A 12,028-nucleotide genomic window follows, 5' to 3' on the forward strand; every position below is an offset into this window, starting at 1 on the left:
GCATTTATGATATAAGACATATTTTTGAAGCAATGTGCCCACATTTGGACAAGTATCAAGAAAAGAGAATGGAAGAAAGATAAGGTGCTAAATCTTCTTCCTTCCCAATACCCCCAAACAATAAATCTTGAAGTTGTCTGTGCAGACCCATGCATATTTCATCTCTGGCTGGAACTGTGTGTGTGTTTCCACATATATAGGGAATACCTGACTCTTTGTATTCTGGGTTCTTTTTGTCCTGTTCCTTAAGTCAATGGGCATACTAGAAATGTATTGTCCTCTGTGGTTTCAAACTGGATGAATAAATGAGGATTGAATTCTTTGCTTGCCTGATCCTAGGAACAGAAGCATTTGCTTGGAAATAACCATGTAGAGAGTATTAAGGAAAGAGCCTGCACTCACTCCTTCCCTGTGCTGTATCCTCTTTGGTTTTCTGTGGTGCTGGTTCTGAATGATTAAAAGTGACAGGAAACATCTAGGCAGAGCTGCCCACAACTATGGCTGGCAGATTTTGAAGTTCTCATTGGTGACAGACTTAATCTTAGGATGAAGCAAGGTTGTCTGACCTGATCCTTTGATCTTTGACAGGTTTCTGCCACGACCAGGCCTTGGGATGAAGGCTGCCGGCATCTTGGCCCTGATTGGCTGCCTGGCCACAGTCACTGAACCCAAAATCTACACTCGCTGTAAACTGGCAAAAATATTTGCGAGGGCTGGCCTGGACAATTACCAGGGATTTAGCCTTGGAAACTGTGAGATTTTTCCCTTCCTGTTCTTTTTGTACCCTGATGTCTCCCCCATGATGTCAGAGGCACTCTCCACACTCACTTCTGTTCCCAGTATTTTCATGTTCTGCTCCACCAGGAATGACCACCAGGTGTTCATATGTTCTCCTCAACTGCTGCTCTCTGGGGCTTCTCTGCTCCTTCCTCGTCCCTCATGTCCCCACTCCTGGAGTCCTGTACTAATGACACCAGCAAAGGAAAGAGAAAACAATGCCACACGTGCTGGCATTGTGGGGGGCAGATCTGACTTTTAGTTTAGTCCAGGTTCAGCCACCGAGTAGGTGTGAAGCTCAAGTATGCCATCCCTGCCCATCATGTGTCCCATGGGTGCCCTACCTGCCCTGACCCTCCCCAAGGTTTGTTGGGAGCAAAGCATTATTATAGCCTACATAAGGGAACTGTCCCTTAAGAACAGGGTTGGAAGAAACAACGCATCTCTTTCTCTGGCATTTCTGACTTCTCCCCCTTTAGGGATCTGCATGGCATACTACGAGAGCCGCTACAACACCACAGCTCAGACTGTCCTGGAGGATGGAAGCACTGACTATGGCATTTTTCAGATAAACAGTTATACGTGGTGCAGGCGTGCAAAGCTACAAGAGAAGAACCACTGTCACGTTGCTTGCTCAGGTAGTTTTGATTTTCATCCTTGGGGACAAAGACAAGAAAACTGATAATGGGATATCCACTCATTTTGTTTTAACTGAAATTTGGAGTTGAGATGTCCAAGTAGGTCTATACCAGGCCAATAAATTATTCAACAGTTCCTCAATGTGACACTCTTGATCCTGTGGCCTACTTGTCCAAAGATGACTTATTCCCTCTAAGATGGTTTTTATGGAGCCCACCATGAAAACGGGGGGATGGGCAAACGACATTACTACACTTTCATGCATGGAGACATTATATATCTTCAATGAGGAGAAATCTGTTTGCCAACTAACTTGCATAGGCAATTAACGCAAAAGAATGCTTCTTTTGTACAGAATGAGACAAATAAATACACTTTACATAGCATTTCTTAAACAGTAGATATAAAGCTAGAACTTCCTTTCAAACCTTCTACTTCAATCATTTAAGAAATATAGGTGTGCACAGAACTGAGGATAGCAAAATGCATCAGGCATAAATTCTGGCATTAGAGAAGAGAGTACACGTGCTTATACGAAGTTAGATAAATGACTATTAATAGGCTTGGGTTTAGTGCTGTGGGCTTCAGAGGAAAGAGGTATTATTAGGAAAACCCTGGAAATTCTATAGACACAGTGATATTTGATCTAAGACTTGAAAGGTAGATAAGATTTGGCTATTCAGAGACAGAGAGGAGTCATCCCAGGTAAGGGGAACAACAAAAGCAAAGAGGTGAATGTGGGATGGGTGGGGTATAGACAGGGAGACAGGAGACATTTGTCTTACCTGAAATAAAGGGGACATGAAAACAGATAATAGGACATGTGACTGGAAAGGTTGATTACTATCTGATCACGAAGCACCTTAGAAGCCAGGCTAAGAAGAATGATGTACTGATTTCTGCCAGCAATCGGAAATTAATAGAGATTCATCGATTAAGCATTGTTTCGGAAAAATTAATCTGGCAGGGTGTGAGTGAAATCAAAGAAAGGACTATTAAATGCCACGGCAATTGTTGAGGTGAGAGATTTAGCGACCTGACGGTGGTCTTGGCTGGGGGCATAGAGAAGGGCCTGATGCAAGAGGTATTCAGTAGCAGAAGGACAGCTCAGTAAATGATTGTCTGTTTACTTCCCCTCTAGAATGTAAGCTTCATGAAGACAGGGGTTTCATCTGTTTTGTTCACTGATGTATCCTAAATGCCTAGAATGGTGCCTGGCCATTGGTGGAGCTCAATAAATATTAATTAAATAAATGAATGGAGGGAATGAGGAGCAAGAGTGAAGACAAAGAGTCATAAAATACTCTATGGCAAATTCTTTAAGAGCAGGAAGTAAACTTAATTTCTCTTTGACACAAGATGATCCATACCTATGTTTGAATGTATGGATGATTGAATAATATGTTAATTTATCTAGTAAATTATCCTTAGCCCTGCATTAATACAGAATGCTCACTACCTCCAGAAGCAGATCACCTAATCATTGATCAGCTCTTAATTTAGAAAAATTTCTGTTGGACAAAAATCTACCTCCTTATAGCTTTCTTCCATTAATCCTAGTTTTTCTTCTGGATTTACTCAAAACAAATTTGCTCCATTTTATATATAGAAACTTATTAAACATTTGAAAGTGATTAGTAGATATTTCTCATTTTCAATTTCTTTGGGCTATTGTATTCATTATCTTCACCTTCCTGAAGGTATGACTTTTAAAACCCTACCCATCCTGGTCGATCTCATTAGCATTCCTTAAGAGTTTGCCAATGGAGTCTTTCAGTTAAACATGGTGATTGGACATGTGCATTACCTCCTATCATAGGTCTCATAATGGACCCCCGGAATATCCAATCCCTAATACCTGAAACCTGTGTATATGTTACCCTACATGGCTAAAGGGACTTTGCAAATGTAACTGACTGCACTGACCTTGAGAGGGGGAGATTATCCTAGGTTATCTGGGTGGACCCAATCTAATCCCATGAATCCTAAAAAGTGGAGAATCTTTCCCAGCGATGGTCAGAGAGAGAATTGATGACAGTAGTAGGAAGAGAAATGATTCAAAATATGAAGTACTCAAGCCACCACTGATGGCTTTTGAAGATGGAGGAAGGGGGCCACAAGTCACGGGATTTAGAGGGGGCCATAGATACTGGGAATAACCCTCAGCTGACATCCAGCAAGGAAGCAGGGACCTCAGTCCTACAACACAAGGAATTGAATTCTGCCAAAACCCAAATAAGAAAAAAAAAAATGGGTATCCAGAAAGGATGTCCCTTTTGTCATTAGAGTCAATGTTGCTCCTTTACTCTGGTAATATTTCTTATCCCCAAATCTACTTTGTCTGATGGTAATATAGCCACTCAACTTTCTCTGCATGGTATATTTCTTTCCATTATTTTACTTGTAATGTATCTGTGTCTTTTTATTTACATTGAGTTTTTTATAGACAGCGTGTAGTTAGGTGTTACTGTTATGTCTAGCCCAACTATCTCTGCTTTTCAATAGGAATGTTTAAACCAGGGGATCAGCTTTGTCTTAAAGAGCCCAGTAGTACATATTTTAGGCTCCATGGCCTATCTGCTGTCTCTGTTGTAACTTCAACTTTCCATGTAGTACAAAAGCAGCCATAGGCAATATGTAAATGACTGGGCATGGCTATGTTCCAATTAAACTTTCTTTATAAAATGTGCATAGGCCTGGAGGCCATAGTTTGATGAACCTTGGTTTAGACCATTTACATTTAATATAATTACTGATATGGTTACTTTAAAATCCACCATGTAGTTATTTTCTATTTGTGTCATCTCTTCTTGGTTCATTTTTCCTGCCTTCTTTTGGATTAATTGAATATTTTTCAGTATTCTTTTTTATTTCTTCCATTGGCTTAGTAACTATAATTCTGTTCTATTTTTAATGCTGGCCCCAGGGTTTACAATATGCATAGTTATCTTATTATAGTCTACCTTCAGATAACATTATATTACTTCACAAATACGAATTTTCTAACATATGCTTCTATTTTCTCCATCCTATCTTTTGTGCTATGCTGTCATGCATTTTACTTCAACATGTTACACACCTCACAATTTATTATTTTTGCCTTAAACAATTATTTCTTAAGTAAAAATTTTAAAAGAGGAAAAGGATCTTTATATTTATCATATATTTACCATTTCCAACATTCTTCATTTCTTTGGTGGATTCATTTGGGCAGGCAGTTAAGTGATATAACTTTCCTTCAGCCTAAAGAACTTCCTTCAACATTTTTTTTCAAGTGGGAGGGGGTCTACTGGTAAGCATTCTTTTAGATTTTGTTTATCTCAAAATGTCTGTTTCATTTTCTTTTTTGAAGAATATTTTCTCTATAAATTCTAGGCTGACAAATGTCTTCCTGTTAATTTGTTAAAGCTATCCTATTGTATTCTGCATGACTAGTTTATTAAGACAAATCAGTGATTTTCTTATCAGTCTTCCATGTATGCAATGTGTCCTTTTTCCTCTAGCTGCTTTTAAGATTTTCTTTCTATCACCAATTTTTTCAGCGATTTAATCAGAATGTGTATTTTCTGGTGTTTATCTTACTCGATACTAACATTATGGATCCCTTAATTTTCATCTTTTCTCCTAGGACACTGATGACACATGTGTTAGATAACATAATGTTGTCCCATAGGTCACTGAGGCTCTTCATTTTTTTTTTCAGCCTTTTCCCCTTTTTGTCTTTTATTTTCAGTAGTTTTCATTGCTATATCTTCAAGTTCTCTGATCTTTTTTCTGAAGTGCCTAATCTATTAAATTCATCAATTAAATGTTTCATTTCAGATATTGTAGGTTTTCAGTGCTAGGTAATTGTTTTATAGCTTTCATTTCTCTCATTTTATTCATGATTTTCTTTAAGTCCTTGACATAAATCAGCATATTTATAAGTACTGTTTAAGTTTCTTGTCTGTTAATTCAATCAAGCCTGTCATTTCTGGGTCTTTCTATTGACTGATCTTTCTCCTGGTCATGGATCACATTTTCATGTCTCTTTGCACAGGTAATGATAACCTTTTATTGGACATTAGACATCGTGTATGTCACATTGTTGAGTGTCTGGATTATGTTGTCTTCTTTGAGGGAGTGTTTTTATCGTGGCAAATAGTTAATACTGATCAGGAAATTTCTAGAGTGGTCTTTGTGGTAGGACTAGTTTAGTCTTAGTACAAAGACATGGCTCTTCTTGTATCTTTTTTACTATCCCAGGGGTTCAGCAAGGAGCCTATCCCCTGGCTAGTCAGAAATTAAATATCTCCCAGCCCTGTGCGACTTTTGCAACTATTCAGGTCCCTGGTAATTGTTCTCTGACAACCTTGAAGAGTTTTATCCTCTGCATGCTCAGATTAGCCTTCAGCCAAAGACTCAGTGGAATTCTTTTTTTTTTTTTTTTCAAGTACAATTGGCATACAATATTATATTAGTTTCAGGTGTACAACATAGTGATTAGACATTTATGTGACTTATGAAGTGATCACCTCGGTAAGTCTAGTACCCATCTGACACCATACACAGCTATTACAATATTACTGAGTATATCCCCTAAGCAGTACTTTATATCCCCATGGCCATTTTTATAACTGGCGATTTATACTTTTTAATTCCTTTCTCAGTTGGATTTTTATGCAGCTTTTTGGTGCTCTCCTTCTGGGTAGCTCCTACCTCTCAGGTATTCTTCTCCACAAATTCGAGCTGCCTTGGCCTCTGATCTCTGTCTCCTCCACTTAGATTGCCATCTCCCACCTGAATTTCACCTCCCTCATTTGGAAAATACCTCTGGGCAGAAAGTCATAGCAATCACAAGGTTCACCTCATTTGGTTTCTATCTCTCAAGAGTCATGATCATACATTGTCTGTTGTGTAATGTCTGAAAAAAGGTTGTCGCATTTTATCTAGTGTTTTAGTTATTTACAGTGGGAGAGAGAATCTGTTATTCCATCATGGCCATGCTTAAATTTACATGCAGTTTAATATAATAAAAAGTTAATATTGTTCAATTTAGTTCCTATTGAGGAAATGTGAGGCAAATGTATATCTGCAAGATAATCTGGGATTCTAGAAATTAAAATGTTGGACAGTTCATGGTAAGAGGTGAGGGAACATTCGTATCTGTTTTCTCATCATAAATAAGATGGGATTTTTAGAGACAACTTTAAAATAGAAAACAGGATATTGGTTTTATATCATAACTACCCCTCAGTGACTGATCACCCTCAGCTTCAGTCCACAGAGTGTTTAATTATGGACAATGTCATTCTGTCCCATGTATTTTACAGTAGGGACATTTGTTCTTGGGAACTTGGAAATAATTTAGCATTAGGGTATGTTTATAAGGTACATGACATTTCATATATGTACAGTATACATACCACTCATATACATCTTTGACGCTGTAGAATCTCCTCACTCCCATACCAAATTGTATTCCTAAAATCCCTGCCTACCTTGTCCAAATTGTTTGGATAGAATATTTGATATATATAACAATTTTTATAACAATATTGTTTTATGTATATAACAATATTGTTATATATATATATAACAATATGTGTATATATACATACACATATGTATGTATGTATACACATGCATGCATATTAATAATATAATAATCTTTATTTTCTTTCAACAGCATAGACCTCCTTAAAATAAGAGATGTCTAAGAAAAAGATTGCCTCTTGTATCTAGTCGAATCGATTTATATTAATCTCTATTTCTCATCAGCTGGGTATCTGAGTTGGCCTTTGTCACTTCAGATTGGGGAAAGAGATGTAAATTGTGATATTTTAGTTGGGATATACTAAGATGCTGGGGAGACACAGAGAGATTTGAAGCAGAACAACTGCAAATAAGTAATTCTTTTTGTGTAGATTGTTGCTGCTTTCTGTTGTTGGATGTGGGAGAATAAACTATTCAATTGAATAATGTTTTGCCATTCAACATAACCCTTTTCTTATTCATGTTTGACTGGACAGAATTGTCTATTTAAAGTAAATTGAGCAGAAGCACTTCTTGGCTTGGATCCTAAAATACTTGCCATCTTAACTCATTCCTGCCCCTCTGCTGCCCCTCTGTGGTGATTTCATTGTGTTTTCACATCTCAACACAGCACACAAAGTTTTTTACTTCCCAGCCCCCACTTCCCGTAACATACTATAAGCAAATTCTAAGTCATGTCCAACTAGCACTTTTGAAACATCTCAAGTGTGAAACAAAATGCTGTAACAAAGCAGACGGCTGACAAACACCTTATGTGGTCTCCACCACTTGGACCTAGAGAACCTAATCTCCCACTCATGGTCTTAGGGCATCTCCAGGCAAATAATCTGCCTTACCCGGAATGAACCTTGCTCTTTGTGGCCATATCTGGGGTGTGCTCCAATCCTAGTGTAATAGAATACCCCCAGCTTCTTCCCCATTGTGTATAATCTGTGTCCTTCCCACCCCTTGGGGCCCCTCTGAACCTACTTCTCCTAGGAAACAGGCCCCAACCACTTCCAAACACAAACCACAGTATCTCAGCACTAAGCAAGCATTACGCACACAAAATAAAGTGTTTCTAAGTAATCTGAACATGTATCAGATAGCAAGCACTTAAGTATGGATAATAACCTAATAAATAAATAATTACTTGAAAAATTAATAAAGCATTTATATTTTTATTGTCAACTTCATTAGCATATAGTGTTCCATAAGCAGAAAGCTTTGCTTAAGTGGCTCTGTTAGAGGGAAGTATCCGAGGATAACAAATTTTAAGCCCTAGGTTGAAGTGCAGACTCATTTACTGCATGTGTGACCTCAGTTTATAGGGATAATAATTGTACCCATCCATGGGGTTGTTCTAAGGACTAAGAGAGAGAATGATAAAGAGACTTAATGTGTGCCTGACACAAAGTAAGTTTTTTATAAAGGTTAGCTATTAGTAATAGCTATTATTACCCTAAATGCTTACCTCTCTAGAAACAAGGCAAAAAATTTTATAACCTAACAAAGCTTTATTTTTCACTGTACACCAAATGCTAGGGAATTTGCATATATTGCCTCAATGTGTTAACATTTATAGAGTATATCTTTTGTTAATTTTCTCTTGGTTAAAAGACTTTTGTTTTAAATAAAAAATAAACCGCCTTTAAAATAAATTTGCTTAACAAAAATCTATTACTATGTTTATCTCCTAGTTAAGGCTAGCTGAGAAAGCAACATAATTAGCAACTAAACCAGCATACACAAGGAAAGATTTCATTTTCAACTGAGTTTGCAAAGTAATTTGATATTGTAATGCTCCATTAAAATGCAATATTTTAGACTAACTTTATTCTCTTTGGTTATTTTTTCTGACAATAGAAATAATGCATCTCTAAAATATTTAGAAAATATACAGTGACAATTTAAAAGCATTGGTGATCACATGATTAAGGGCTAGTCTTTCATAAAGTACTGGTGAATTTCTGACTTTTTTTTTAAATACCAATGCTCTCTCATAGAACTTTCTGAGATGATAGAAATATTATCTATCTGTACTCTCCAATACAAGAACCACTAGCCACAATAAAGGAGCTAGAAAGCATTTGAGATGTAGCGAGAGCAACTGAGGAACTGAAGTTTTAACTGTATTAATTAATTGAGATTTAAATAGTCTCATGTAACTAATGGCTACCATATTTGATGGTATAGCTTTAGACAGAAATTTTTACAATATTAGTAACTTTATGTTGGTAGCATTTTCCAATATTATTAAATCATATGAAAACATGATTTAAATGGCTCATTATTTAATTATATGCAGGAATTATTATTAATGTGAAGTTCCATAATTATGAGGAAATTAGATTTTTTTCCATCTGGAAATACATTTTCTCATGTATAAAGCTACGGTAAACTGCTTTGTAAATAAACCTTTGTCTGTATTCATGATTCTTTCCTTAAGATAGAGCCAGAAGGAGCAATCACTAAGCAAAAGGATAAGAACCATTTTATGGCTCTTCTGCTGCTAAATTGCTTGCCTGAAAAGTTGAACCTATTATACTCCCAGCTGCAAGTACACAAGTGTGCCTATCTCATTGCACCTTGTCAACACTGAGAATTACCCAATTCTTAAGAAAATCTTTGTTCAATTGATAAATAGAAATGATATCAAATGGTGTGAGGTTTTATGTGTTTGATTGGTACTCATGGTGGGAATGGAGATACTGCCCAGATTTCCTTGAAGGGAAGATGTTGGCCCCCACTGTATTTGTGTGATTTGTTAAGAGTCTACCTGGCACTTCCTCCAGAGTCTGCCTTAGCTATAGAGAGTGTCCTCCCTAAGGCTATGCCTTTTGGAGCAGCCCATATCCAGTGACCGAGGGGGACAGAGGTACAAAGACCTGGCCATTTGGGCCTGCTGTGGACAAGTCTGATGGGTAGTATTCACTCCCGAGCTCCTGGCTTGGTTGGCTGAGTCTTTGAATGGCCGGCATCAGAGCTGGAGCTCTCCATCTGCCCAATGCTTTCACATGTGTGGATCCCTAATGATACCTTGTATCTAAACCCGTCTCAGCATCTCCTTCTGGAGAACCCAATCTGCAATAGAAGTGATGTTGGACTTTTATATTTATTTGCCTTTTACTGTCATGTTTGTATTGAGAAGGATTTTGAGGCCACTTCTGGGCAAGCAGGAAAGAATGCTGATATCAATTAATACGTTTTCAATGGAAAGATTTGTCATGTCTGAAAACCATCAAAAATAATAAAGGCAAAGATTGATGTATTTGACATAAAACTTAAAAATGTCTGCATATGAGAAACACCTTATATAAAAAAAAATTTAATGTACAAACTAGAAAGTTACAATAAAGTTTAATATTTACCTGTAAAGAGATCTTATATGTCAAACTAACCCGAGTAGAGAAAACATTGTACTGTCTTATCTTACTCGTGTATTTCTTTAGGGCATAAAAAAACATTCTGCTATTGCATCTTCTCTAAACACTTTTCTAAGAAACCCTTCAGGACTGGTCTATTCCTCTGAAACTTCAAGTAATTCAAGATGTGGATGGTCTGGGGGAAAAAAGAATTCATTGATTTGCGAAGAAGCTAAACAAAAATAAGACTATTAAGCTCATAGTTCTTCCCACCTCCCTGTTCCAAAAAAGCAGTGAAAAAAGTGAAGGAAACCTCAAATAACAGTCTCAGCTAACTCTATGCCTCCTCTCTTCTAGCCTTGCTCACTGACGACCTCACAGATGCGATTATCTGTGCCAAGAAAATTGTTAAAGAGACAGAAGGGATGAACTACTGGTAAGAGGCCTCCCTTGGGAGACTTAAGCTGATGTGGGCAAAACCTACAGTGTGTCCATTTGTCATGGCTGCAGTGGACGGTGACAAATTCATCTCTGCAGAGTGGTCCAATAGTGGTGTTACTGTGACTTGTCTATCCCCTTCTCCATTTGTGTGTGTGTGTGTGTGTGTGTGTGTGTGTGTGTGTGTGTGTGTGTAGTGAACATGGAAGGCATTTGTATGGGGAAAAGAGATGGTATTAAGCCATGACAATTTGTAATGGCTTTTCGTGTTCCAAACAATGGAAAAAGAGTTGCTTTCTAATGTGAATTAGAAAGCATAAATGAAGTCAATACACCAGAGGAAACAAGCCTGAGTTTTCTCTAGATTTGGATAAGATTTGGAGGGCTATCACAATATTTTGTGGGGAGAGAGAACACGCAGAAGTGAGAGGAAAATGACCACATCAGTTACACAATAAGTTGGCAGGACTCTTCCCTAGGATTATGCAGGGAACAGTGTTTCATGGTGCTGACTGTCATGTGTTTGGCTGCCCTTCTGGTGGACACTGCAAATCAGGTCACCCACTTGGGAAACCCACATTTTCAGAGATGTAGGTGTTTAACTAAATGGCCCCTCTTTATAAAAATTGCTTCCTTGTTGCTGAAATGAGTAATGAATAGAAGAAAACCAGAAGAAGTCTCAACAAGGCAAAAATATAGAGTCCATGGATCTCAGAAGTAAACGAAACTAAATCCTGGGCACTGCTGGTTATTTGGGTGAATTATCTATGGTTTTTGACCCTAAGAATATTTGGATAGTCATGCTTTTCTCTTTTATTTCTACTTTTCTTTCCTTAGGCAAGGCTGGAAGAAACACTGTGAGGGCAGAGACCTGTCTGAGTGGAAAAAAGGATGTGAGGTTTCATAAACTGGAACTGGACCAAGGATGCTTTGCAACAACTCTTTAGAAAGTGTAATGAATGTCAAAATGCTTGGGTCACGTGTCCCCCTTCCTCTCAATATTCCTTCTCAGAGTTGGAGAGGGAAAACTACACTATATTTTTAAGGAAATAAATATTTCCATTGAAATAGTATAAGAGCACAATGTTACGACTTGAAAAATCACCTACAAAATGTTCTAGCCCTGGATGGAACAAATTTCCCTTTATTGGAAAGAGGCCTGGTTCTGTGGCCCTAAAGTGGCTGCTCATTTAAAAATAAGTTTGCCAACCCCTGTCCTGGAGAAGGAGGTCATTCTTCTCCTGGTCAGCAGACAGTCAGTCCTTCCTCAGCTCAGCACTGCCAGAGAGAATGTT

General features: G+C 37.7%; 1 protein-coding gene across 1 annotated transcript; it reads left to right on the forward strand.

Moving 5' to 3' along the window:
- The first annotated feature begins 613 nt into the window (after positions 1-613).
- On the forward strand, positions 614-11,640 carry LOC109447292 (lysozyme-like protein 1). Its single transcript, XM_019731484.2, has 4 exons — positions 614-752; positions 1,257-1,415; positions 10,653-10,731; positions 11,571-11,640. The coding sequence occupies exons 1-4, from the start codon at positions 614-616 to the stop codon at positions 11,638-11,640; spliced, it is 447 nt and encodes a 148-aa protein (XP_019587043.1).
- Positions 11,641-12,028: the final 388 nt, after the last annotated feature.

This window comes from Rhinolophus sinicus, chromosome 1, assembly GCF_057876585.1.
Source record: "Rhinolophus sinicus isolate RSI-liver-muscle chromosome 1, RSI-T2T, whole genome shotgun sequence".
Classification (NCBI taxonomy): domain Eukaryota; kingdom Metazoa; phylum Chordata; class Mammalia; order Chiroptera; family Rhinolophidae; genus Rhinolophus; species Rhinolophus sinicus.